Source organism: Rhagoletis zephyria, unplaced genomic scaffold (genome assembly GCF_001687245.7).
Source record: "Rhagoletis zephyria isolate East Lansing unplaced genomic scaffold, Rhagoletis_zephyria_1.1 Rzeph_scaffold_00017, whole genome shotgun sequence".
NCBI classification, from domain to species: domain Eukaryota; kingdom Metazoa; phylum Arthropoda; class Insecta; order Diptera; family Tephritidae; genus Rhagoletis; species Rhagoletis zephyria.
The window spans coordinates 460,623-488,589 of NW_016157101.1; the positions used below are offsets into that span (position 1 = coordinate 460,623).

Sequence of the window (27,967 nt, forward strand, 5' to 3'; positions counted from 1 at the left end):
CAGTATTCTAAAACTAAAATTTTAACATCTTAACATTAATAGCTAATCAGGGAGTAAACATGAAATGAAATTCGTTTATTGTATGATTTCATTAAATTTCGAAAAAAAGAAATAATAAACAAAAATAGCCAAACTTAAAAAAACGCAAATAATAAACATTTTCCAATTTCTTTTAAAAGCAAGTGAGTTAATTAATAAAACTAATATACCTAGCCATTAAACACCTAAATCGAAATTCATATATTTATGCATTTATTTGCTCACTTAATTGCGACAACAGCTTTATAATGAATTTAATAAAAAATAAAATTTATAAATAATCTAAATAGCGATGGAAATTAATTGAATTTCAAGTCGAAATCAAATGATTTTACGTACGTAACTTCTCAAATTAACATTTTTTTTAATGCCAACTGCAGCAACGCGCTGCCGAACCAAATCCAAGAGCTGTTCGTATGAGATTTCAAAAAAAAATTAAACTTTAAGAACAAGGTTGTTTTAAATATACAACTTAACTGCAATTAGCTGTATAAATTAAATGAAAAGTACGCAGCATTGAAATTTCTTTAAAAAAATGTTTTTTCTTAGATTCTAGTTTTGTATGAGAAATATTTACAAAGAAATGTTTAAAAAAGCGGCACCCTTTTGTAGAACCGATTAAGTAACCCAAGATTTTGATATTAATACAGCTTATATTTAAATTTTGATCTAATTGAAAAATGAAAATACATTTTTTGTTTTTTTGATTAAATTAATAAGCTAAGGTTGCGTTTGTATGCAAATGCTTGAAGTTAAGCGAATTTAGTGCGCCTTTAATCGCATGAAAACAAAATTTATTTTGCTTGAAATTGATAGCGTATCTTCAGTGTCCAATTGAAGATTTTTGAAGTAATTCGAATTTCTTCGTCAAGGAAATTCACTGTTCAAGAGTTATTGCGAAATAAATTTTTATATATATATGAACATATACAAGTAATATGGAGCTTGAAAGATCTTATACAGCTGCTTAGATATGTTTTTTAAGTAATAAAGTTTTTGACCACATCGTTGAGTGAATGAAGTGTCCAGAAGCATCCAATAAGGAAGTGAATAAGTACAAATAGCATCCTTAAAAAGTGTCATACAATTTTCTCACTACTTTTTAGCCAATTGCTTCAATTCTTTTTTTATGTCGTTCATTCGCACATTCTGTTATGGCACATTCGATTATTAATTTTTTACATAGTTAGTTTTTCGTTCTATTATGAATTCATGTTATAATTTGTTAATAATTAATTACCTACAAGACTACAACATCTTATTATATTTATATACATATTTACGCTTTAATTCGGTTATATATGTACATTTGGAATTTGGAAGGCGCGAAACGAGTTATGCTAAACTAAAAATATAATAACAATATGATACGTAAATACAAGTATAATAAACGCTGTTAAGGATAAATTTCTTTAAAAAAAAAATCGCTTTTAAATTTAGTCCTACCCCCTATCACCTTGTGAACCAGTTCAATAACTACTGTAAAACGAAGCCTTAACAGCCATGTATTTTCTCTTTAATAAAAATGCTTAGGCATCGAAATGTTTTATTGATATATAAAATCCTGATGCATGTGCAAAACAAGCGCTGACAATTTTTAGTATCGTCGACGTTTGTTGCTTACAAAAAAAAATAACGAAATTTTAAATAGCCTTTTATACAAAAAACTCGATTTTGATTTTTGCTCATCCTTTTCAGGATGCTATAGAGTTGGTTTTGTGTCGCAAATAATAAAACCTAATCACGATTTCATTATACGACAGCGAAAAATTCAATTTCCCTAACTCAAGTTCATTTACTATTCCTAATTTTTTTTTTGGTTTAGATTGGTTTTCCGTTTTCAAAATAGTTTTAAAACTAATTCTATTAATTAATTGTTGATCTAGAACAACGAATTTGCAATGAGTTCGAAGGCAAAATAATATAATATATCTCTTCCTACTCCAAACGTTACACACTTCGTATATTATGGCCTTTGATATTATTCCCTATTTTGTGTACGTTTTTTTATTCACATTAAAACTTTCTTCTCACGCGCATATAAAAAAAACAAAATTAAAGGGCAACTCTTTCACTCCAATATACGTATCTACGTCAATGTGATTATTAACGTTTCTGCATGTAGTATTATAATATTCACTGTAATGTGCCTAACTACGATTTTAGTATGTATGTATGTATATAATATCGTTTTTGTGGTTTCTTTTTTGTCGCTCCCATTTAATATGTAACACTGTGTATAACTCTTTATAAAATCCTACATAGTTGCTTGTAGTGTGTGTGTGTTGTGTGTTTGCATCACTCATATATCTATATATATATATGTAGATCCAATAACGTCTTTAGTTATAATTATTAATGATCAATATGTAGACAATGTATACTTACATGTACATATGTATGTATATGTACATTACGTATAAATGGTCTACATATGTACATACATATGTATTTGTATGTGAACAATAATATTTTAATTATTATTATTATTATTATTGACAAAGTTAATTTCTCTATATACAACAATTATGCACTTTGCAAAGCGTCGTGCTGGTCTCACGTTTTGTTTTGCCTTTTTAACATTTTGACATTTCGTTTATCAATTGCTTAAAAACTAAGGATAGGTTGTGATACATATATATATTTTATGTATGTATACATATGTATGTATGTATAAATATTTTATCAATAGTAGTAATAAGAATAATTTCTGACTGGTCCTTTTTATATATACATTCCCCGCGTATTGTATACGGGTCGTCTTTCTATAACCAAAACAGCTGAAAGTAGGAAGAAAAAAATTTGTTAACATCAGATTTTTATACACATTCAGCCGTAAATTTGTACAAGCTAAACACTAAAGTGTACAATGAGTAGGATGGGGCGGTTAACATCTAACTCAATTCAGTGAAAATAAATGATTATCGGATTTTCTTCAGGGGTTAACCAAAATCTTCATTTAACTTTCAACTTATTACAGTTTGAGTTAGGCCTGGAAAAAGTTTATAAAACGGTAAAAAAAAAGTTTGACTTATCAAGGATATGATATAAGGGTTTTCTTCATTATCCATGCGAAGTAAAACTAAATTTTTCAAACATGTGTTGATTGACTGCTGAGGCGCCAATTGCGGCGCACTACAACTAACCAACTAAGGCCTTAAATGAATATTTAAAGCAAACCTTGAGAAGTCGCCTAACTCAGCGTAGTTCGACTTTCGTCCTCTTCTTTAATGCGATAGTCCGTAAGCTAAATAATTCAGAAAGCTACAGCAGATATTTTAGCAAGTTTAGGCTGCAAGTACGCAAACTGGACCTACTAAATAAACTGGTACTAGTAGGGCTGGGACTATGCGTATATCCGGATAACCGTACGGAACTTATATTTTGTTAACCGGATATCCGGTTGATATCCTTCATTTGTTTATTCGGATATTCAGATTTTTTAATCAGATATTCGAATCGCAAACTTCCAGCCCTATTTCTTGGCGGGTGCCAGCACTACCTAAAAATTGCCCAAATTCTGTCATAACAACTGTTTTAAAATAATCTGTTTTGGCTGAGTTTTTCAGTTTAAATATTTTATGAGTCAAGTTTTAAGCTTAGATTTACAATTTTCAATAGATATAGACACATACTTCAAACTAAAATGTACAGACTGAAACCAGAACTCGGTTTAGAAATGTCTATGTTCGTCCTTTCGTTTATTATTATAATATATTGGCGCTTACACAATATGTTAGTATTTGGCCGAGCTTCTCTTCCGATTTGTCGTGTGCGCCCTGACGTTGTCACAATATTGTTCCAGTAAAAAGTGAAATATTTCAACAGAACTTGGTACTCCAACTTATTGGGGCTTAGGACGGATGGTATTCGGCCCTTTGCTGACGATATCGCCATGGTAAGCCATTTTACTGATGCGCCGAAATCGAATATGAACGATGCGATATTTAACCTCTACCAAATTTCTAGTCCAGCTAAGCAAATATAATTGAATATTTTAATTGGGACAGTAACCATGCTTTCATAAGTGCCATTCAATGGCTATGTTTACCCTCTAAATCCTCAATACATGGCTCTTTATTGTCTCTTTTTGCGGAAAACGGCAAACAAAATACCGAAACACCATTGTACCAAAATAATATTTACCAGAATGTCTCACAAATCCGTAGTTTGGGGGGTTACGGATAAAAATGTTTTTCGTAAAATTTCACTGTAAGTGACCTTACAAAAAATAGTAATATCCCTGAATAAAAATATGACATCTCTAGATACTCTATAAATGCGTTCCACTTACCATATTTCTGTTTATTGTTGTTCTACAACATTTGTTTTTTGTATCCTTATTGCAGTTTTTTTTTGCGAAAAAATATCATACAAACTAACTGTATGTAGTAGATTAGTAGATTTGCTGCAGCAGTAAATCTTGCGGATTGTAGTATTTCGAAGTAGCTTACGTTCGTAATTTTCGTATTTCTATATAGCCGTACTAACTATTTGTAACTATGTATAACTATGCACACGCGCTTAATTACATTGTGGTTATTATAGCAGTGTGTTCAAGTGAATCCACTTAAAGCAGCAGCCGTAGTAGTAGTAGTAGTAGTAGTAGTATGCATTAATGGTAGATGTAGTAGTCATAGTACGATAATTGAGAGCAAACCCACCAAATGGAATCCAACAATTAAGCAGCTTTGACAACTTTCACAATTCATATTGGCGCGGCGAACGTCGCCTTGTGTGCATATATAAAGGTTAGCGCTACGTTCGCTACACACACAAAAACTACTGGCACTTGCTTGGCACATGCTACGTTCGGTTTTTTCGTTGGTTTTTGGTCAACACCACTTATGGATATATATTTGAATTTTTTAATTCTTATATTTAAATTCTTTTATACCGCAGCAGAGCAGCACAATGCTTGAATTGGTTATACCATTCGTTTCTGCGCGCATAGTTATTGCAGCACACGCACACACACACACCATGTGCTTCTTTTCTTTTGCTCCAATTTCCCAATAAGTCCTTTAGCGTGCATCATCTACTTATGTTCTACTTGTGTAGTCTTATATTTTGTTTTAAGTGAGTATCGTGTGTGTGTGTAAGCTATGCTGTGTGTTATGTTTTCGTGTGAAATGCTGTTTCTAAGCAAATTATCTCCGTTTATTTCGATCGCAACCTAACTGACGATTAATTTCGGCCAGACTTCCGTCCACTACTGCTACTTTCGGCAGTATCGTGTCGTTCGCGCACATTCTTTTCTTTGCCGTCGATGCCGCGATTGCGTGCACCCGTTGTAACAGCCGTTGTAGTTATACCACTGTTACTGACTGCACCACTACTACTAAATCCACTGCTACCGCTATTGTTACTGCCTGTGCTTTGACGATTTTCACGAAAACCATCTGAAATTGAAACAAATTAATAATTACATTACTTTCAACAAATTTATAAATTTTATATACATTCACATTTTCACCAGCAGATATTCGTTATCAATATTGTTAAATACTGAACTTGCCTTTATCTTTGGAAATATCAGTGCGTAATGTAACTACATTACTCCCACTATCGTTCACAGCACCGGAATTATTGCCGCCACCACTACTGGCGCCAACATTTCCACCAGCGCCAACTATGGTGGCTCCACTTAACATCGATTGACTTAATACATTCGTTATGCCACGCGATTGCTTATCCATCAGCACTGATGCGGTTGCTGCTGATGGAGAGCCGCTAATCGACTTATCGCTTTGTTTTTCAGCATATTGCGATGCAGCTGCAATCGCTGTTGCAGGCAGCGCTGTCGCTGGCGCAGATGCCGCCGCCGCCACCGCTACCACACCAGCTGTACTGACTGGTCCAGACGCAGCGATATTACTATTCACAGTCTCAATTTTGTTTATACTCAAGGTTGCCACCGAAGATTCGTTTTTATTGGGCACAGCCACTGGTGATGCTTGACCTGAAACCGATGTCTCTTTGTTGTTGCCGCCTTCGACGACGGCGCGTTCCTTGTGATGTTGAGCGACTTGCGCATAGCTCAATCGTGAGCTGTTGCTATTCGCCGCCGCAGCAGCAGCAGCAGCAGCATTTACCATTGGTATGACGGTCTGCGCTGCGACAATATTTTCTATGGAAGCTGAATTCGTAGATGTTGAAGCATTCTTATGCTTAGTAGCATCTTTTGGCGTCGCCTTTTTGGCGAGTAAATCAGCAACTGCTGGCGGTTTCTTGTGATTGCTTAGACTACATTCGGCGAAATTTGTGGTCATTGTGGCCACGCTGCATGTTACGGCCGGTGTACCACTGTTATTGGCGGCGCCGCTGCTGCCACTACTTAGTGCACCAGCTGTAGACAATGTCGTTGATAACACAGTGTTAGTGTTTTTCATCAAACCAACTGAAGAAATTTGGCTTACGCTGCCACTGCTGTTGCCGCTGCTTCGGTGATTAATTTGATGATGCTGTTCGTTGTCGCTGGTAGCATGCTGTTGTTGCTTACATCCTACTTCTTGTGTTGACGCAAACAGTTCCTCAGTCTTGTTGGTTGGTTTCTCACCAGAGACTGAAAATTTACTTTATGTTAGTAGAATTTAAAGATTAATTATATAAAAAGATATACATTCACTGTCAATACGTTCGTGGTATTCAACTACAAATTTGTATTCGCATGAAATAGTAGCTTATGTCGAAAGGCTGGTTTTGGTATAATGCGGCATTCGCATCATACGATTACGAATGACTCACTGGCGCCGAGCCGTTGAAGAACTTTTGGCAAATAAACGTGCAAGAAATAGTTCCGTTACTAGCAAGTCAATATTCTTATTAAGTCTCATCAAAAAATTCCTTTTTTCAAATGTAACAAATATAACAATTCACGTGATAAATACCCAATACTCAAAAATACTTCCATCATTAATTGAATTTCATCAAAATACTAATGGCAAAGCATATAAATCTATCACTAATTTTTTAAAGGACATTGAAATTAATTTATAATCTTATAATTTAATTTAAAATTGGAGATGGCGTTTTAAGCTTTTTTGCTGGCCAATTAATTCTTCTTATAAAGAATTAGGAAGTAACTTTAAATTACAAAAAAAAAAANCTAGACGAAAAAAAAAACTGTGAATGAATGCTATAGCATTCTCGGCCGCTGGGTTCTAAGATGATGGAAAATACTCTACATTTCAAAAGCTCATTTTCTGCGGCAGCGTTGATCAACGCCATGCAGCATGTCCCAAAATATTTTTTTTTTAATAAAAATATAAAAAGTATTCAAATCCCGAAATCTGGCTTACATAGAGTGAAGCTATCTGTTAGTTAAGAGAAAAATTTTAGTTTGTTCTAGTTGTGAAAGTCGTTTTCTTCGTGAATGTTATCATCGTTAGTATGTACATATATCTCACCAGTATTACTGTCGTATGACGCGTTACTGCCAATCAGACTATAGGCGTTGTTGTTTTTGTTGTTATTGGGTTGTGTTGGACACTTTATCACAGTGTTGTTGGATGAGGAGGCAGAGGTGGTGTAGTTGTTATTCGAATTCGAATTTTGCTTATTCATCGTCGCAGACTTATTGTTGTTCGACTTCATTGCGGCTGCAGTATTTTGTTCATCTACAGCGTAAGCACCTTCTGTGGTAGTAGTGGTGTTATTCATATTGTTTATGGACGCTGTTGAGGTGGGACTTGAACCAGCAATACCGGCCACATTAATACCTACATTACGCGGCTGAAAATTTAGTTGCTGTTTATTATTATGGGCGGAATCTTTGCGGGACTTGCTCTTATTATTGCCACCAGTGACACTAGCACCGCCACCACCAGAGCGCACCACATCTGCCAAACGATTTTCATTGGTCCAGCCAGCGCTGGCGCTAATGCTGGTGCTGTGGTGGTTACTGCCACTGCTGCTGCTGCCGCCGCCGCCGCCGCCACCACCGGCATTTGCTGTTACGCCAGTTACCGTCGTCGAGGAACTATTAGATTGCTGTAAGGCATTAGAATGGCTTGAGCACTGATTAGGTTGTTGTAGTTGTTGCTGCTGCTGCAAATAGCCGGAGCTTGTCTTTTGCAGCTGCACATCATTATTTCCACTTACACTACCATCATTGCCGCCGCCGCCGCCGCCGGTGCCGCTGCTACTAAAAGACTGCTGCTGCTGCGACTGTTGGTGGTGTGGTGTCAAATTGGCAGTTTGCTTGTTGCCAGAAGACGCAGCGCTGTTGCTATTATTGCCACTACTGTTTGTCGGAATCGCACCAGAGGACGCTAACGAAGAAGATGCTGTGGACGATGAGGTTGCTGTTTGTATTTGAAACGTACAAAGAGACAAAAAAAAACGATTTACTTTTCAAGCAAATATGGTTTGGTTTGCTTCTTGGCCTATTATTGTAATCTAAGCTGACGGTAAACAAAACAATTATATGTCTTATGTTTCTTTTTTTATTATTGTCGATTGATTTAATCTCAAGGCATCTTCCGGAAATCTTGGCTTTGCCTGGTCGAAGTCTGGCGCACACTAAGGAAGTGAAAGTTCTCTCGACAAATTTGTGTATTACGTTCCGATTTAATAGCAATACTCATTGGAAATACTTTATAGGTCTGATCCCGATATTGTCTTAATCATAATCCTAATCTCAGTGTCAATAGCAAACTTAATTTTAATCTTAACTCTAAAGCGCTCGTAGCACCTGTCGATAATTTTTTCTCAATAGAGAAGAAGCAAAAAATGGATGCACTTCCATTGCATCCCAAGTTTCACTTTTTTCGACACGATTTTTTAATTCACTACCATCTCCAAAGAAATTTCAGTTAAAGCAAAAAAAAACAATCGAATGACAATCATTTTCTGCTTAATATTCCAGCAAAGGTGCAGGAAAATAACAAACCTGGCAGTGGCGGAAAAGCAGCCGCTTCTAGATCGAATTGTGGTGGTTGTGGCGGCGGCGCATGCTGCTGTTGCTGTTGCTGACCGTGATGTCCGTGGCCTCCACTGCGATCATTGCTGCGGTCGCTTATGCCATGTCCACCACTTGATCCACCACCACTTAACCCACCTCCACCACTACCACCACCACCGCCCACTTCGTGGCGATGATGATGGTAATGATGCGTTGAGCCTGTGTGGTGCGAAGCCGAATGATGGTGATGATGCGGTTGTGTTGTACCGCCGCCACTATGATGGTGATGATGTGATGCGCCCGAATGCTGCGAGTGGTGACCCATGCCACCACCACTATTGTAGTGCGGATTGTAATTGTTGCCTTTGTAGCCACCTCGATGTTCTTCACGATGCGTATTATAGCCACCAGTGCCGCCACCATGATGACCACTCTCACCGCGTTGACTATGGTGTCCACCGGCACCACCGCCGCCACTCGTCTGTGTTGAAAGTATATTGGTATTATTATTTGATAACGAAAGCGATGTGGCTGAGTTGGACGATTGTTGTTGTTGTTGCTGTTGTTGTTGCTGTGATTGATGATGTGACGATGAGCTACCACCAATGTACGATTGCTGCTGCGAAGTAGAGGATTGAATGAATATTTTTGCTTTTTGCGTATTCACATTGTTTGTTGTGCTTGTTATTATTGATGATGTTGTTGTTGTACCAAAATTATTATTATGATTATTGTTAGTAGCATTAGCATTAGTAGAAGTAGAAGTTTTAGTGGTAGTATTAGTAGTAGTATTGGTGGTGGTAGTAGAAGAGGCAGAATTGTTATTGCTAAATTTATTATTATTATATTGGTTGTGGTGGAAGCTGTTGTGGAAGCTATTGGACATTATTTGGGCTTGATTTGATTGGCTATGCTGCTGACTTTGGTGCTGGTTTTGGCCATAATGCTTATGTTGGTTTTGGCTATGACTTTGATTCAGTTCATTTTTCGCATACGAATTGCGGTTTGGACTTGGATTCGGACTCTGATTCGAATTTGTGCTCAGATTCTGATTGAGATTTGCAATTACATTTAAATTTAAGTTCATAGTATGGCTTGAATTCGCCGTGCTGTAGCTATCGATGGCAGTGATGACAGTGGTGGTGGTGGTGGTGGTGATGGTGGGGTTGCTAGTAAATGACTGCAAGCCGCCGCCATGCTGCCCTCCGCCTTCGCCACCGCCAACTCCTCCTGCTGCTCCTCCTCCTCCTCCTCCTCCTGAAGTTTCATTCCCGCTCGCATTATCTACGCATCCAATGTTGCCACCATTGCCTACATCGAATTCTACACCCATGTCACTTCCACCAACTCCAACTCCACCACCCACCCCAACAACATTGTGCACGAAAGTGCTATAAGGCGTATAAAATGTCGTTATACTGACCCCACCGCTTACTCCGCCGCCACCGCCGCCACCAAGTCTAGTGTTTGGCGAGTAAGTCATAACGCTACCGTCGTCGTCACGTCTCCGACGTCGATGTCGCGGCTGCGTCCAATGCATGGGCGGCTCCTTCCCCACCACACCAACTCCAACAGAGGACGACGTCGCCAGCGACGACGTTGAACTAGACAAGTTACTTCTATTGTGCTGTTGCTGTTGTTGATGGGGATGTGCAGATTGTTGCGAATGCTGCAACATATCACCGCCAGCACCGATAACTAATACACCACCATCATCTTGCAGCTCGGCAACATGCTGCCCATGCAAATGCTGCTGCACTTGCTGTTGTTGCTGCTGCTGGTGCTGTTGATGGTGTGTTTGGTGATGATGTTGCTGTTGCACCGACACTGTCGGTGTACCATGTGAATAGGAAGAATGTTGTATTGTTCCCGTTGCAGCGGCCCCTACCGCTGCTGTTGAGGAAGGCATTTGGTAGTGAGTTTGTTGTAAATGTGTGCCACCAGCAACTGCATTCGCTTGTTGCTGTTGTTGGGACTGCAGCTGTATTGTCGACGTATGATGATGAGACGACGCAGTGCCTGTTTGTGTTTGTGTGCTGTAGTGTATGTGCGAGGACATACTACCGCCACCGTAAGACTTATCCATTGACGATTTTGATATACCACCTGAAAAGTTGATAGAGCGTAAGAAATATTTTAAAGTCCAATAGATTTCGGGAGCAGTAAGAGAACTTACCTGCACTACTTTTCATACTGTTGTAATGTCTTGTGGAACTAGTGTTTTGAGGCTGCTGCTGTGATTGTTGTGGCTGTTGTTGCTGCTGTTGCTGCGCTTGACTCGAAGTCGCTTGCTGCTGTTGCATTTGAAGCTGAGGTTGCTGTGTCAGTGGCTGCTGCGACTGCTGCTGCTGTTGTTGATGTGGATCAATTATGGTTGGTACAACGCTTACTAAACTGCCAACAACATTGCCCAGCGTTGCAATCATACCAGGCAATTGCTGACTTTGTTGTTGTTGCATTTGTTGTTGCGTATTGTTACTACGCAACTTGCTGCGTCCACCACCACCAGCGCTGTTAGTGTTACTACGATGGCTGTTGTAGCGTCCACCACCGCTTTGTCCCTTTGAAGTGGTTGTCAATGGAGCAGCGGTTTGCGGGGGCGCAGATGTCGCATAAGCGGCTGGCACAGTCGCTTGCGGTGCTAAGCCATTAGCGGCGAACACATTTCCTATCTCATAAAAATTTTGACCGTGTGCTGTGGTAGCGGCTGCTGCTACAGCGGCAGCAGCCGCCGGTGGCCATGGTGTAGTGGCGACAAGACTTGGGTAAAACTGCTGCTGCTGGAATGGCTAAAGGTATGACATTAAAAATGTGAGGATACACATAGTTACTAAATAAAGCAAAGAACTTACAAAAAGATGTACTGGCGTATTATAAGGTACAGACGCCTGCGTCATTGCTGCTCCATTAGCTGCGTATACAAATCGTTGTGGTGCTGCGCTGTATGCAACTGCAGTTGCTGCAGCGTTCGGATCATACACCGCAGCTGGGGGAGAGGTCAGACGGAAGCCATTCTTTAAGGCTGGAACCGGTGCAATTGGCAGCCGGTTAATGAAAGGTTTCGCCTTCATTCTAGCCATAATGGGTTTACCCTACAAAAAAAAAAACATTAATTCTTAAATAGTTGCTAGGTAAGAACCGTGTAGGAACAGAGAAGAATTTACTAAAATAACAATAACGCTTTATTGGAAATATTTCATGAGTATAAAGTTTACATACATACTAATATAGAGTAATTTGTATATTTCACAGTTATAAAACGCATGAATTTGCTGTTTTCGCTTACCTGGAACTCTTTAACGTCTTCCCTCAAGTACTTGAAAGCCTTTTGGGCATCTTCATCAGACTCAAACGTAATGTACCATGAATTATTGCCCGCAAATTCGCATGATATTACGCGTGGACAATTTTCATTAATAAAAATATTCTGAAACAAAATGCAATAGTGTTTATGAATTTTTTTTTATTTAGGGAAAATATACTCATTGGTTACCATTACGATTTTTTTATAGTTTTCAAATACGGGTCAATGATTAATACATGTACAATTCTTACAATATAATATAAATATTGATGAAAATTTTTAATCTGATTTTTTTTTTTAATTCTTTTTTTAAGTACGCAGTTTTATAGCCCATCAAATTTTAGTATAATAAAAATAGGTAGGACTTACCGTTGATTTTGGACATTTTTTCGTGTATTTTTTCCATACAAAAAATTTTCGAAAATAGATTAAAAAAATGCGAATTTGTTGCATTGTGATATATTTTCTGTGCCAATACTTTTTACCGTGAGTGTACATGTATCTACACGCGTCAAAAGTGGTAAAAATCGCGTTGATTTTTGTACGCGCAGTTCCCTCCTTACAAAGTATGTTCGACAATTTTTTTGTATGGAAAAAAATAATAAAGGCAGTGTCACACAATTGGTACATTGGTACAGATTTGTTCATTTTTTATATGCGATACAATATAAAAAAATTAGGACAATTTTTTTTTTTTTGTTTGGTACAATACAACTTCTATTGAAAAATTTTAGCATTTTGTTGTTCGTGATTGGAACAAAGCAAATGGTTTGTGCATTCACACGATTGGGATACGATTTGCACCAAATCTTGGGCAAAAGCCCAACCGTGTGGCACTGCCTTAACACCGCCAGCAATTTTCCTAAGTTTTGCAGAAAGTTTATATATTTTATTTTTATGTTTTTTTGTATAATATGAACTATAGTTACATAAAAAAATTGCGAAAAGAAATGAGGATAAAAAACTTTGCATACATTGCGAAAAATTCGGTGTCTGGCACTGTATGTACTTATAGGATACATTTAGTGTGTTTACCTTAACTTCCTCCACTGGAGTTTTATCGGATATTTCTCTCAGTATAATTACGCAACGTTTGTGATTTGGGCGAACACGTAATCCTTCCTCATCTACTTGCACATTTGGCGATTCTCTTAGCACTTCAGTAATCAGTTTAATATCCTTTGTGAGCTTCTTGACAAGATTGAAATTGGCCACAGTGATTATGGGAACATATTGGTCGGCGTCCATTTGTGTCAAAAGGTATGTATCGTTTGCTAAATTTTCTCTGTAGTAAAAAGAAAAATGTGTTTCGACATTTCATTTAGGAAGTTTAGTTTATATTTTAATGTGATCTCAAACCGATGCTATACGCCATCGTATTTGATGCGATGTGGTATTATTTTTGACGCGATACGATATCGTATTTGCTGCGATAACGCTAAAAAGCAAAGGTCATCAAACTGATGCGATACAATACACGACCTAATCACGATGCGGGGTGACAAAATGAGATTGTTACATATCTCTCGTTGTGTCGCAGAGGCTAAGTTAGTCGATACAAAACATATAAAAACTGTTATAGATATGTATATTGCATATAAACGCTCTGAGGACGAACTGATTTAGGCATCTGCACTTAATGAAAAAATGGGGCAGTTACGTACATACATACATACTTCGTACATACATATACATATATTAAAAAGTTGAAAAATTTTAGAAAAAAAATGCTAGCCAGATGCAATTCTACAATGGAAAAGCCATTCATATCTTGCGATGAATTGTGGCTGCTGATAGAGTTTTTAAACGCATCGTATCGCACCGGTATACCACGTCTGTTTCGAGCCCTTCCATATACCATGATTCGTATTGATCGCATATCGTAAATTTTCGTATCGCACCGGTGGTATCGCATCTATTTGAGGTCATCTTTAATATATGTACACATGTATATATGGACATTATGAACAAAGTATGGTTTTTCAATATGAAATATTTACCTAGAAAAATAGTATTCCAATTGGGTTGAGAGCATCTGTTTAAGCTGTTCCAGCGGTATGCCAGAACTGTCAACTGTATTTGCCGAATTGCTACCGGTTATAATCGTTTGTTGTTGTTGTTGTTGATGTTGTGAATGTGTTTGATGATGCTGTTGTGCTACCACCTGTTGGTGCTGATGTGGGCCATTACCTACAACCACATGATGTTGCGTGTGCGATTGATGAGCTCCCACTGATGTGGGCGTTCCCGTCATTGATGCATCAACAGCTATTAAATTCGTTCCTGTCGTCATACCAGCGGTCAATTCATCCTGCTGGCCATAGCAGACGGCACTGCCGTCCTGTGCAATTGTGCCATTCATTACGGCGGCTGCGTACTCGGCGCTATCAATCGTTGTGACCGTGGTGCCCCCAGTAGCAACTTGAGCCACCGCTTGTGGCTGATGAGCGTATTGTAAGTGTGCGGTTTGATGCGCGGCAGTTGGCACCGTTTGTAATGTGGCAGCAGCAGTGGGTGTTTGCTGTGTATGTGGAGCTACTGCGGCAGCGGCTGCAGCAGCGGCGACAGCTGCACTATGTGTATGTGTATGCGCGTGTGGATGACTATGTGGTATCAACTGTTGGTGCTGGTGTTGATGTTGATGTTGTGAAGGTGGTGGTGGGGCGGCCACTTGCAACGCTTGAGGATGCGGCGGTTGTTGAGCTGTGGTCGCTATCAATGGGATGTGTGTTGCTGCTGGAGCTGCCAATTGTGTTGTCGGTCCGTACAGATTTGTTGTGGCAAGCATTGCCGTTTCAACGGGTACGTGAGCGTATAGTGCGTTTGCAACAGGTGGTTGTAACTTCACTGCATCCCCATTCATATAGACATAACCGCCTGCTAAAAAGTTACAAAAAATAAAAAAAAATAAAACAACAAATTTATATAAATGGAATGAAGATTTGGAAGGTTTTGTGTTTTTATAGCTTTTATGCATTTTAGTACATAAATGAGCGAAGGATCGTTTTGGGTTATGTGAGTTTCGAGTTAAATAGTACATAATTTGTATTATAAGTAAGTAATATAGCCTAGCATGTGTTCAAAGTTTTCAATATTTTAGTATCGACAAAAATTGAAATAAATTAATATCAGTGTTTCTATTTATTTTTGGAAATGTAACGCATTTGCAATTTATTTTGTTATTGTGGTAGGTATAAACTTTTAAAATAGAAGGTACTATTCCAAATTTTAACCAAGCCTTTTGCTGCACACTATTTTTATAACTGTAAAATTCTCTGGTTACAAATCACGGATTTGGCGTTTATTTATAGGGAAGCTGAATGGTCAACAAACGACTTCATGGAAAAAATGCAGTACGCATATTTAGTGTGCGCAATTTTTTGTGAGAGTGTCTGGCCATATAGTCATATCTATGGCAATGGTATATGTACAAATACAAATGATTGTAGTCATGTGAAGGAAAATAGAAGTGCTAATATTCAATGCAGCGAGATGTCATGCAAAAATAACACGCTAAATCATATACAAACGCGCACACTTAAAGAAAGCGCAATGGCAACAAAACGATAAATAATACAAAATTAGTTTAGAAGAATACACCCAATAGGCGTACAAGGGAAGCAGTGCGCACAAGAGTAAGATATCGCGACTTAAGTTGTGCTATGGAATGTCGAATGGAAAAACCATGAAGACGTGTGAATGAGACCTAAAACTTTTTAATCGTAAACAGCGGCCGGATGATGGAGCTGCAGAAGCTATGTATACGCCAAATTAAAAACTCCTCGAACTTTAAAAAATCCGAACCGACTTAGCGTTCATTAACTGCCACACCTCAACAAAATCGTCAGCTTTGCTTGTTGTCAAAAAATGCTCATGCCCATGCAAGATGTATGAAGCATACCGAAATAACGCGGTATCAACGCTGAGCAGTTGGAAAATCCGATTTTGAAAGGGTGTTAGAAGGTGAAGTTGGCTGCAGAAAATGGCGAAACTGTCATTTTTGTATTTCACATCAACAGAGCTATGGTTATTGATGGTGTTATTTCTGCGTTGACGTAGCGTTGCTGCTTTTGTTTAAGAATTAAGACTTCGGCAGTAAGGCAAATTTTTGTTGTTTGATAGTAGGTGGAACGACCCAGATTTATATCTGGCCAATGACTGTAACTCCAGTAATACTCCCTAAAAACTGTTTGGGCAAATTGTATGCTGTTACAGTAACAATACCTGCCCGTCTCTGCTTGAGAGGCTGCAGTTCAATGTTCCGAGTCCGACGTCCATCGCACATTGCTTCAAAACTGAAATTTACTGTTCATAATTCACTGGAGCGCATAAAATTTGCAAGGGACTAGTTGAGCCCAATTTTTGAATTTTTTTTGTTATATTAAATTTTTAGTGAGAAGAGCAGAAAAAGTAGCAATTTGAAGAAAATCGATATCTATCTACTCTTGTTCCAGTTAATAAATGTTACAAAATCAGAACTACATAGTTGAAAACAATCGTAGGGCTTCTTCAAAGCAAAAAAAAATATCAAAAGAAAATTTTGAAAAAAAATTTTCGGAAAAATTAATTTTTTCACAAAACTTAATTTTGTTTTCATTAAAATTAATATTTTTTCACCAAAATTAATACTTTTTCACCAAAATTAATATTTTTTCACAAAAATTTAATTTTTTTATTTTTAGTAAAAAAATTGGGTATGCAAACGCTTTTATTTCCCATCTAGGAAGCAGTGGTCGAAATGTTTGCGATAAAAATTTTAAATCAACTCGAGCTCTAGCCACTTGTAACTTGCATTTTATTACACTAAAATTTAATGATCTAGCGAAACATAAGGCAAATCAGTGAAGCAAACCTGTTGTTTTACTTGCACTAATTACCATTTAGGCCAAAAAAGCTCATCAAAAAAAAAGCAAAAATTAACAATATTTGACAGTTTAGAGACCAAAAAATTTAACTACTCTACTGCTGCTGCCTTTTTGGTAGCATTTATTAACTGGAACAGGAGAGTCGATTTTATTCAAAATCTCTTCTTCTGCACTTTAGACTAAAAAATTTAATAAAAACAAATATGGAAAAATAACAGTTTTACGTCCGTATGGCGATTATTTAGGCAGAAATCCATCTAACATCTTTCGTCACATTCAATGAAAAAATTCGGTATTCACACTGTTGGAAATATCAGAGATTTTTCTGATGAATGCTAGGATATTATTTTAATGGACAGTTGAACAAAATTGAAGGCATCGATGCCAAGCTATGATCAAAAGTAGTAGCATTGCTTCCAAATACTAACCTAAAAAAATTAAATTGAAAAATACTTATTAACAAAAGCAAGTAAGTCGTGGCTAATTAGCTGCACGACCATTTTTGAGTATCACGCTTCAGAGTTAGCAAATTTTTAAACGTAATAAATGTAGTACGTACCTACTAAGATGTTACTTCACAAAGTTGTATGTCCTCTGGACATATACAGTGAAACCTCTCCTAACGGACACCTCTATTAGACGGACACCTCCCTTGGGCGGACATTTTTCCCTATACCAAGTTTTAAGTATAAATTTCGGAACAAATTACTCTCTCTTAAGCGGACACTCTCTTGGCCGGACGCGGACAGTTATTTTGCATAAAATTTACACAAAACTCTATTGGGCGCACGCGAACCTCTTATCAACGGACATTAAGATTTCTTTTCATAACAAATCAAACAAAAACCTCCGTTGAGCGGACGCGAACTCCTCATAGGCGGACTACTAAATGGAAAAAGGGGACTTCCCGCACAAAATGTGATTGTTATGCACACATTTAGTTTGGTTTGCGCAGTGGTTTAGGTTCGTTATTTGAATTGTCAGAAACCCTTGGAGACTGATAAAAACATGAAAACTATTGATGAAAAAGGTACTGACACTGAAAAAAATTAAAAATAAAACTTACGTCAATCGACAATTTCCCAGTTTTTTATGTAATGAATCTATGATTTTATGTAGTTTATGGACTAAAATGTAATATTTACTTTTATTTTGTTATTACTGAATATGTACTTACGCACATAAATGAAATGTGCACTTTTGAAAAAATACATGCACATTTTTGTTTGAACGATGTAATATCAATATCTTTTATTCAAATAAGAAATAGTGACTATTCAATTAATTAAAACATTGAAAAGTTCTAAAATAAGCTTCCCCTCCATTAAGCGGACACCTCTCTTGGCCGGACAAAAAATGACTGACGGTGAGTGTCCGCCCAAGGGAGGTTTCACTGTACTCAAAAATCGGCCGGTTAGTATTTGGGTAGTAAAATGATGTAGATGTTTTTTTTTTTTTACCAAAGAAAGTAAAGATGTAAATAAATTTCTTGCAAAATAATATGGAAAATATTAATTTCATAACGGTTTACAAATTGTATCGGACGAAATGGCAAATCTGATGTTTTATTGTTGTCAGACACTACTATACATAAAACATATGAATGCAGCTAGATGATGAAGTGAATGAAAAATAGAAAACTTCTTTGTCTTTGCAAAAAATCATTAATGCTTCAACGACTAAGATAGTGAACTTTAGATTCGTGAAATGTTGGCAGGCAATACAAACCCCATAGGTATTCCATTTTGTGCGATACTTGGAAACTTCAGATCGGCTAACACTTTTTCGTATTGGCTTTACCGTTGCTGCCTGTTGACTGTTGACCTTATATACGCACGCACTTACGCACTAAACGTACGTATAAGTGCGCGCTTTTTATTTAAAAATTTAGATATATTCACTATATTGTTTATATTCCCATTCAAAACAACTCGTTGTATTTTTTATTTAAATTAATTATAATTGCCGCTTTTGAAACTCGGCTTCAATTCATCGCCGAGTTTGACAATTGACAGCCACCGCCTTCGTCGTGCTATCGGTGTGCAAGTTTTCCGTCTTCCGTTTCCTCTTATTTCTTACTTTAACCTTTTCCGCTTGATCTATTGAAATTTATTGTAGACGTCGCCGTACAACGCCTCTGCCGGTGCTATGGCAGTCAAAACGCTGCCAGCGCAAACGCACGCGTTTTTACTGCGTCGACTGAGTGACTTAATTCTACTTCTCTTTTATTCAATCGCCTTCTCTCTTCTTTCGGCCTTTCCTTTCAATTTATCGCTTTTTCCTACTTTTATCGTATTTTCCCTACGTAGTCTCTTTCGTCGTGTTCCTTTTTCTCGTCAACGTATTGCAGATTTTCGACGTAGTGCGTTGCTTCCAATTTTTCTTCTATTCATGTTACTTTAACTAATTATTATTTTTATTTTTGTTCATTTTTCCACAAAATGCACTTTAGCCAAAAGCACGCAATGCAAAAAGTCGAATGCGATCAAATATTGAGCAGTAACCCTATAAGTATTTTCATTTTTCTTTCTTGCAAAATTTCTTTTTTCTTCTCTACATAGCCTTGCTGTGATGTAGCTGGCTACCAATTTTTTTCACTTCACCAATTCAGATTTCAATCAATTTGCCCATACGTTTTTTTCGCATAGATTTACAACACCAAATATCTATCGTTTTATTATATTTTTATTTCTGTTCACTTCGACAACAATTCCACGCGATTTTCAAGTGAAATATTTTATTTATTTCTGCCACAAATTAAGTGAATAAAATTTTTTGACATATCATTAAATAAGTCAGTCGCCGTTTAACTTTCGCCCCGTTTCAATACACACATATTCCCACAAGTACGGAACGGCCAAACAGCGAACAAAAGGCAGATTTGCAAATTTTGAAATACATTGAAAATGAAACGAATTAGTATTGCCAATGCAGGCTTTTGAAAAACATGTGCACATAACACGCAGGGTTGTATGGTAAGAACTCCACACCCACACGTTAAAGTGAAGTTAAACGTGGCAATGTAAGCACTTTTTGCCAATTTGCATAAATCACTTTAGAAAATAAAAATTGCAATGGTAAATGCACATGAAATTACCCAAATCGCTTTCGAGAAATTATTTCAACTTGTGCGGCACTATCAATTTTAATTTTTGCTGAAAGTGCTGTCGTGCCGTGTGAATTTTCTTTTTGATGCAGAAATATTCCTAGAGCATCTAGATGCAATAATGTCGCTTACGTTATTTTGGCGGTTAGGACTCGATATATAAAAAAAGTACTTATAATTAATTTATTCTCGTTATATGAACTATTAATTATTATTATTTTATTATATTAAAGCATTATTTTATTATATTAAAGCATTAAATACTTTGTGGCTGTTTTGTACATATCTGGTAACACAGTTGAAATTGGAATTTTCTGCATTCATCGTGTAAACAGACAAAAAGTAGGGTCGGTTATTTCAATGTTCGGATATAAAACTGCTCTCGAAAGTCACCTTACATGCTTTAGGAAATGCTAGTGGTTGAAAGACTTCTCAAAAGGACTTGCACTTGCTACGTCTAAGGACTTCTTATGGCCTGTATGGCGCTCTCAAGAAAACGGTCAATAAAAAATTGCCATTATTTTGACATTTCTGATACTTCACAGCCTGTTGCCTCACTCTTTCCTCAACAAATAATGGAACGGGCATATATTTATTTATTTTAGTTAGCAGGTATTTTAAACGAGCTGTACAAAGCTATAGGAAAATCTTAATCTAAGGGTCAATTTCATAATGAAACACTTAAAGTTCCTTTTGCAAAAGTTTCCTTTTAGTTAAAGTGTCATTTAAATGTACTTTAAACAAGAAGTGTTTTCATAATACAATGGTAATTGAATACTAACAAAAGGTTCATTTAAATGGATATCGGCGATTGTCATAAATATGTAATTATAACTAAGAAAATTACATACTTTTTTTCTTACGAAAGGACCTTTATGTCATTTAAATTTCCATTTTGGGTATTTAACTCTAAGGAGCCTTTATGGGCACCTTTATCTTTATGAAATCGAACAGCAAAATTAAGCATTCTTTCAATTTTAAAATATTCTTTAATTTTATTATGAAATCGGTCCTAATAAAATGACGCCTTATAAACAGCTGAGTGAGAATAGAAACTGGATGTAATTTAAGATCACACACACGTATGTACATAGGTACATACATACATATGAATGTAAGTCAATATGTATGTACATATTACGCAGCTTCAATGGGCTCCCTGCAGGGAAAGCTACTAGTTGTGAACTAAAATACTACCAGTTTGCTTTGCAGCCCAACTAGTTCACGTTCCATCCTTTTTCAATGTTAGCGTACTAGTAACATGCTAGTTAACGAACTGGTATTTTTGCTGACTGGTTTGGCAGACTATTTTACTTTTGTCTTTTTAATTTTTGTTACCTTTTCAGGGAAGTCTAGCTCCCTGTATAACAAAAACCATGTATGTCTGAATTTCAAACTTTTTTCAAAAATTTGGAAAATTCGACAATTTCATGAAAATGGCAACTGTACAGTTTAGTAGCCCATTAAATTATAAATAATAAAGTTTAAGTTTGAATTGGCCACTGATTTTTGTAAATTTTTTACTGACGGGCATGTTCCGCCAATTTTTTATATAACACCGTTAGAAAAAAAATTCCAAAAATCAATTTTAAGTTCCAGCTACTTCCAACTTTATAAAATTTAAAAAGTAGCATGAAGAAGTTTACAGGAACACATTCCTGTAAATTAAAGTATTGGGGATCTTGTGATATCGCTCTCGCTCCCTATGTACATCTAACATTATTTTGTTTTTTTCTCAGAAAAATTAAATAAGTTAATTGTAAAATCAAATATTTTTAAAGCAAGCTTTCTAAGTATGAACCAAATCGGAATATAAATGCGGGGTTTTCAAATATCTCGACTCCTGCGCCACCTATCGAATTAACTCATATTTCGTATTGCATTGTCATCGGGTTCTGAGCCAACTGTGAAGTAGTTTCAAGTCTCTAGGTCATCGGGAAGTTGATCAAAAATTGATTGCAACAACAATGCACTACAGAAAAATTATTTTTAACCAGATAACCTGATAACCAGGCAAGCGTGAACAGCCACATTATAAAAACCGAATATGTTTAGTTGATTGTTTCTACAAACACGTTCTAATAAGGACAATAAACATTGGTATTTTCGTCACCCTAGTAATACAACATTTCAAAGGAATTGAAAAAAAAAAAATTTGTGTTGAATAGCAATCGCTTTGTTAATGGCCCTATTATGTATGGCGACTGATAGCCGATGTGCAACCATCAGGGCTGCCAACTTGGCACAAACCGTGCCATTTTTGGCTCTATTTTACTTCAAATGCCACTTTATTTTTCAATTTGGCACAAAGTGCCAAAATGGCACTTTTGAAAAATAGTAATATTTCAACACATTTTTGGGAAATCCTTTGCGTGTACTTCTTTTTCTCAACTAAAAATTTCTAATTTCTATAGTGTATACAACTGTTTTATTTATCTTACTTTGGCACTGGACTTTTGTTTTAGGAATGTATTTCTAATTTTAATGCTAGCTGGGAAGAATTAAAAAGAATGGCACCTTTCTTGGCACTTTTATTTTTCTATTTGGCACATTTTGGCACTTATTGAATTCCTAAAGGAATCTGTACATAGGCAAGCAAAAACATTCACTTTAACCAGGTTAAGTGTATAACATCAAACATTTTTTGCACCATAGAAGGGCAAGATTTTTTGGAAGAAATAAAAACACCATAAGTTGGAATGTGATAGTTATTTATAAATTCTTAAAAGTTTTGTACAAAGATGTTGGTTTACATGTTATTAGTTCATCAATTGCTTCAGATTAAAGCAATTCACAAACGGACAACAAAATAAAGCGATCAGTTAACATTTCAACACATTGACACGTGTGTGGCGTGGTTTGCAAACCGATTAAAAGTTTACAAAAATGTTTGTCAACTTTCGATCGGTTTGTCAAGTAGCTAAAAGAGTCGTTGAAATAAGAGTTTAATATATAACTAAATAGTACTTAATAGAGCTGTTGTTCTTTTTTAAATTAAATTAAAATTGTTAAAAAGTCCACATGTATGTGGCGAAATGAATTTCTACCGATTGTTTTAATTTATTGTTCGTTTGTGACCTACTTTAGAATTGCATGTATTAATGGTAATTTTATACACTTGTTTGTGCAAGTCATGGGACTTTTTTTAAATTCAAAACCGTTTGCGCCTATGAGGTTTCAAGTTATATGTACCATTTTGGTTTAAGAAAAAAAAAGCGTAAAACATTAATCAAGCAAGCTATATTTTAATAATTTTTAAGTATGTATGTACATATGTACAGTAAAATATATTTTGTGTTTAAATTTAATTTGTTTGATTATTTATGTGTTGATAAATTATGCAGCCAAACATTTTAAGCACTTTTTTTTCAATTACATATAGGATAAGGATTTGATGTGACATGACCATTTTGGGGAAATGCACACTTACCACCAATATCCATTCCACATACAACGTTTTCTGCCACGAACGAGTAAATGATGAAGCCTTTTAGTGAAAAGGCAAGCCTTTCACACTCGTTTATCTATGCAAAGGAAGCCACCAAGTTACACGCGTTGATCGTTGGATGAACACGAAATGCTTTTTAATTGATTTTCATTTAATGAATTTGATTTTAAACATCTTTACTTTGCGACATGTTGCTAGTAACGAGTTTGGAGTAAATAATTGAAAGTGTTTAGTTGTTTAATAAAATAATTAAAAGGACAATGTAAAGAAAGTTTGGAGAAACATTTAAAAAAGTGATTAAGGACATGATATCATTTGTAACAATTATTAATGTAATTGTTATGAAATATATATATATGTATATATGTACATAGGTATTCTTATACGTATAAAATATATTCAAGTTATAATATACTAGTTTATGTTTATTTTTAAATATGTATGCAAAGTACGTGCTGATAATATGAATATGGCTCATTCCACGGTGACGGGTGTTACATGTCCCACATACAATATTTAATTCTTAAACGATTATAGAAAATTCTTTAAAACGATTGTTTTCAGTTAGATTACATCGATAGATACAAAGCCTACAATGAAAATCTCAAAAGTTTTAATCCGAAAGAGTTAGATTCAGATTAGCTACTACTTACATGTATCATAGATTTCTTGCCAATTATGTCTTCTGCTTATAGTTTTAAATATGTAGTTCATTGTATAGTTAAATACAAATTTTCAACATTTAAGGCGATGTTGCTTACCTGAATTTCTAACTATAGCTTATATGTTCCAAATTCAAATGTGACGGGTGTGACATGACTTTGTGACGGACGTGACAGACGGAAAAGTTGAGCATGGATAAAGAAATCAATATTATTGTACCATGTAACTAAATTTATTTCCAAATAAAATCGTATTTTACAAATACACTCCAGACCCTGCCAACTAATGACAGGATAATTCTTGCTCGAACGTTATTGTGAAATACGTAATTTTTAAATAGTCCTACCTACACTTTTCGTGTATTTTTGCGCAGAGCCCATATCGAAATTTACAAAAGTACATATTTGAAACCAAATTAATTAATAAACTAGTGCTCGGGAATTTTTATTTTAAAATAAAGTTGAATATTTTTAGTTTAGAAAACCATCCAAAATCATTGGACGAATTGTTTTCTTCATTGATCGTTTAAATAACGCAAAATTCATATCATATCGTAAAATCATATGGTCCAACCTAAAGTGAAAAAAAAAATATTCTGAATTTAAAAGGCGTGTCCGACGTGGCAATATTGTGATTCGATTTGTGAACAGCCAGAAAGACCTTTCTGTCACATTTCGGAAATCAGTTTCAGAAATAAAAAGAAAGACACTCATCATGCAACTGATTTCTGGCATTTCTCAATTTGACAGCCTTTTCGAAATATATTGCATTACCAAGTCTGACAGGCTCTAAAGGTAAATTATGAAATCTAGTGCTTCAGTCTTGAAAGTTGATTTGTTTATTCTTACTTTATAGAAATAATACACTCAAATTTGTAAGTTTATGTATCTTCATTTCGTTCGGTAACGATTAGCGTGGAATGAGCCATATGCATTATATATGCATATCGTCGTTTAAAGTACAAAGCGCGTATCGTCATTCTGCGAAACTGCGTAACTGACATTTGCTGCCAAAAATTGGATTTTATTTTTTATTTTTATTTATTATTACACATACGCGGCTCTGCATTTTGTTGATACGCAATTTTGTACTTTAAACGACGATATATATGTGCATATTAGGTATCCCTGTAAAACTAACACGGTATCTCCTGTCAGCAAACAAGCATTCAGAGCATTAGCGTCTCGGTACAGCAATAATTTTGAAAATGTAGACTACGTTTGCCTAGGAACCAACAATAACACCGATAGTAATGTCAGTGGGCGTGCAATTGAAAAGTAAAGTCCTCGCTCGACGAACGAAAATTGCACTGCCTATATTTATCATCAAATCTGTACTGATGGCATCATCTGTTGTGATCGAGCTTCGAGTGTTTGAGAGAAAGATTCTGCGTAGTTATGAATCCCCCTTTAAGCATTTGTGAAGGCGAATACCGGGAACGTTGGAACGACAAGCTAAGGCATAGCACAGGCATCATTTGTTGTTGTTGTAGCAGCATTCAAATTCCCCAAAGAGTTTTTGGGGAGTGTTGCTGGAGTGACAGTCCCTGGCCAGATATAAATCTGAGTCGTTCCGGTTAGATAGACCCGACTGTCGTGGGAACGACGGAGAGTCAGTATTTCGATCTGGAGTTGCTTGGTTGCTATTGGATCCGAATAAATGCTGGACAATTATTAGAAAATAGAGGTTTGCAATTTTTTTTATTTTCATCGATTACGAATGATCAACGCCCAAAATGATCCAGTGATCGACAACGATGGAGGGACAAGCCGATCTAGGCAACTTGCAGTGATCACCCAGTTTTAATGATACTTCGAACGTCTATCTATCTATACTTGAAACACTTATCAATAGAGATAAGACAGGATGTTGGAATACACTCAAGGATATTAAACTATATCAGCAGTTTTGTAAACCCGCGGAAATTTTGAATAATATTACATTACGAGTCCCAACTGCCGAGTTTATATTCCCTGCTGAGAAACCCGCTGAGGACATTTGAGAATTGGAAATCGGCGTATATTTAAAAAGAGTTGAACGCCCATCCCTGCTTAGTCTTCTATATATTGTTGACAATATTTTTAAGTTATTAAAAAATCCCATGCTAACATTACCAAATACAAGAAACAGATCTTGCATTGACAAGTTGTTAGTATGCATCATTAAATCAATATTTTTTTTTTAGTTTACTTACTCGAACTTGCAAAAACTGAATGGCTCCAATGCAGGAATTTAATGGAACTCAGCAAAATTGGTATTTCTTTTGTAGAGATTTAGGTGAACAGAAAATGGAAAGGCTTTTAGCTATATTTATGATTGTAAATATGTAAGTATGTCTTCTCCTAACTTAGGATATTTTTCGTTTTAAGATCACATTTACTTTCGTCACAATGTTTTTCTAATTTTCTGCATAGATGCTACTAATATGAAGCGTCTTAATAAAGTTCCGGGCTGAAAATATGTTGAAACCACTTGTTCTGCTACTTTTTTTTACACGACACGCAATTGAAGAAACCCACGAAAAATACACGAACGTACAAATGTTTAAATAACGTATTTTATCAAAGTCAGTTTTCAAATTTCGCACTTTTCTTTCCCCGCGCAATGATAGTCACTGTAATAATATTAAAATTATATTGTTTAATATTTCCTTTATTTAATGGTAAATTGATTTTGTAAAAGCCGCTATGTTTCGATTCCGGGTTGACGCATTCACAAATTAATCTGACTTTTCTTTCAAGCAAATTCTTTTTTCGCCTTTGTTCGCTTCAATGAAACATGAAACATCACTTGCGATTTGGCATTTCAAAAATTCCATTCCGTTTTAAACTGTACCAAAATTGCAAAATGTGAAGCAAAACGATTTCGTAGCATGGCAGAATGCGTCAGAACAGGTAAAAGCTATTCTCGTAGCATTCAACTGTCAAATGTTTTCCCCGGTATTATAAGGAACAGGGGTGCAAGCAAGACTGCAATATACCGGATTTTCCTTCACGCAAATACACGGCAACCGCACAATGCAAATTCAAGCCTCGTTTCCCACTTCGCCCAAAAAACCGCCTTCTTTCGTTCCCTTCTTATCTTTTTCCGTACAATGGCTGAGATGCTTTTCAAGTCTGGATAATTCCTTCTTTCAGCATTCAAAATGTCGTAAATACATCGAATTTCATTGCATAACGAATGCGGGTAACTATTTAACAACTTTTCTTGATTTTTATTCGCACAATTCACAAATTTAACTTGAGTATTTCGGGAAAACTGCAGCCACAGTCTGTACACGAGCGAGCGTAATGTAACTGTAACCAGTGTTAGAACGAAACGAGTACTAGTGATAGAACGATACGAGTACCGAGTACAGAATATGGAAACTTTTCATGAGTACTGAGTAGTATCGCGAATTCCAAAATATATCTAAGTTTTAAGAACTTTTATAAAGTAAAAAAATTAAAAATTCATATAAAAAATTTAATTTCTTCAATTACAAGATGTTGGACAACTACCCAATAAACATTGTGGCGAACGTTCGAAAATTATCTTTGATATCCAATATGAATGTCCTGAAAAAGAGCATAACGCGCATTTATTTCAACACTGTCTTAGCAGCTATTTAAAGCACTGTCTATTTAATTTACAAATA

At 36.1% G+C, this 27,967-nt stretch overlaps 1 protein-coding gene across 7 annotated transcripts; it reads right to left on the reverse strand.

The window, feature by feature from the left end:
• Positions 1 to 232: 232 nt before the first annotated feature.
• Larp4B (La-related protein 4B) lies at positions 233 to 27,627 on the reverse strand. 7 transcript variants are annotated; one of them, XM_017613227.1, is made up of 13 exons: positions 27,311 to 27,627; positions 26,525 to 26,944; positions 23,650 to 23,861; positions 14,249 to 15,128; positions 13,284 to 13,533; positions 12,231 to 12,371; positions 11,797 to 12,036; positions 11,121 to 11,733; positions 8,933 to 11,050; positions 7,449 to 8,345; positions 5,558 to 6,604; positions 4,334 to 5,441; positions 233 to 2,819 (listed from the first exon to the last, which is right to left on the reverse strand). In XM_017613227.1, exons 3-12 carry the CDS (start codon positions 23,660 to 23,662, stop codon positions 5,227 to 5,229), a joined length of 6,414 nt encoding a protein of 2,137 aa, XP_017468716.1. In that variant the 5' UTR covers positions 23,663 to 23,861; positions 26,525 to 26,944; positions 27,311 to 27,627; the 3' UTR covers positions 233 to 2,819; positions 4,334 to 5,226. The 7 variants fall into 7 exon arrangements, with proteins under 7 accessions (XP_017468716.1, XP_017468708.1, XP_017468703.1 ...); XM_017613219.1 differs by having other exon boundaries at positions 26,525 to 27,627; XM_017613214.1 differs by lacking the exons at positions 23,650 to 23,861; positions 26,525 to 26,944; positions 27,311 to 27,627 and adding exons at positions 18,842 to 19,212; positions 19,747 to 20,286.
• Between the last annotated feature and the right edge of the window lie 340 nt (positions 27,628 to 27,967).

What these genes read in the sequence shown, in the direction of transcription:
- Larp4B (XM_017613214.1), bottom strand. An exon ending in CAGTATGAAAAGTAGTGCAG is followed by an intron (nt 11,051 to 11,120) that starts GTAAGTTCTCTT and finishes TCAACTTTTCAG; the next exon opens with GTGGTATATCAAAATCGTCA. An exon ending in GTCATACGACAGTAATACTG is followed by an intron (nt 6,605 to 7,448) that starts GTGAGATATATG and finishes GTAAATTTTCAG; the next exon opens with TCTCTGGTGAGAAACCAACC.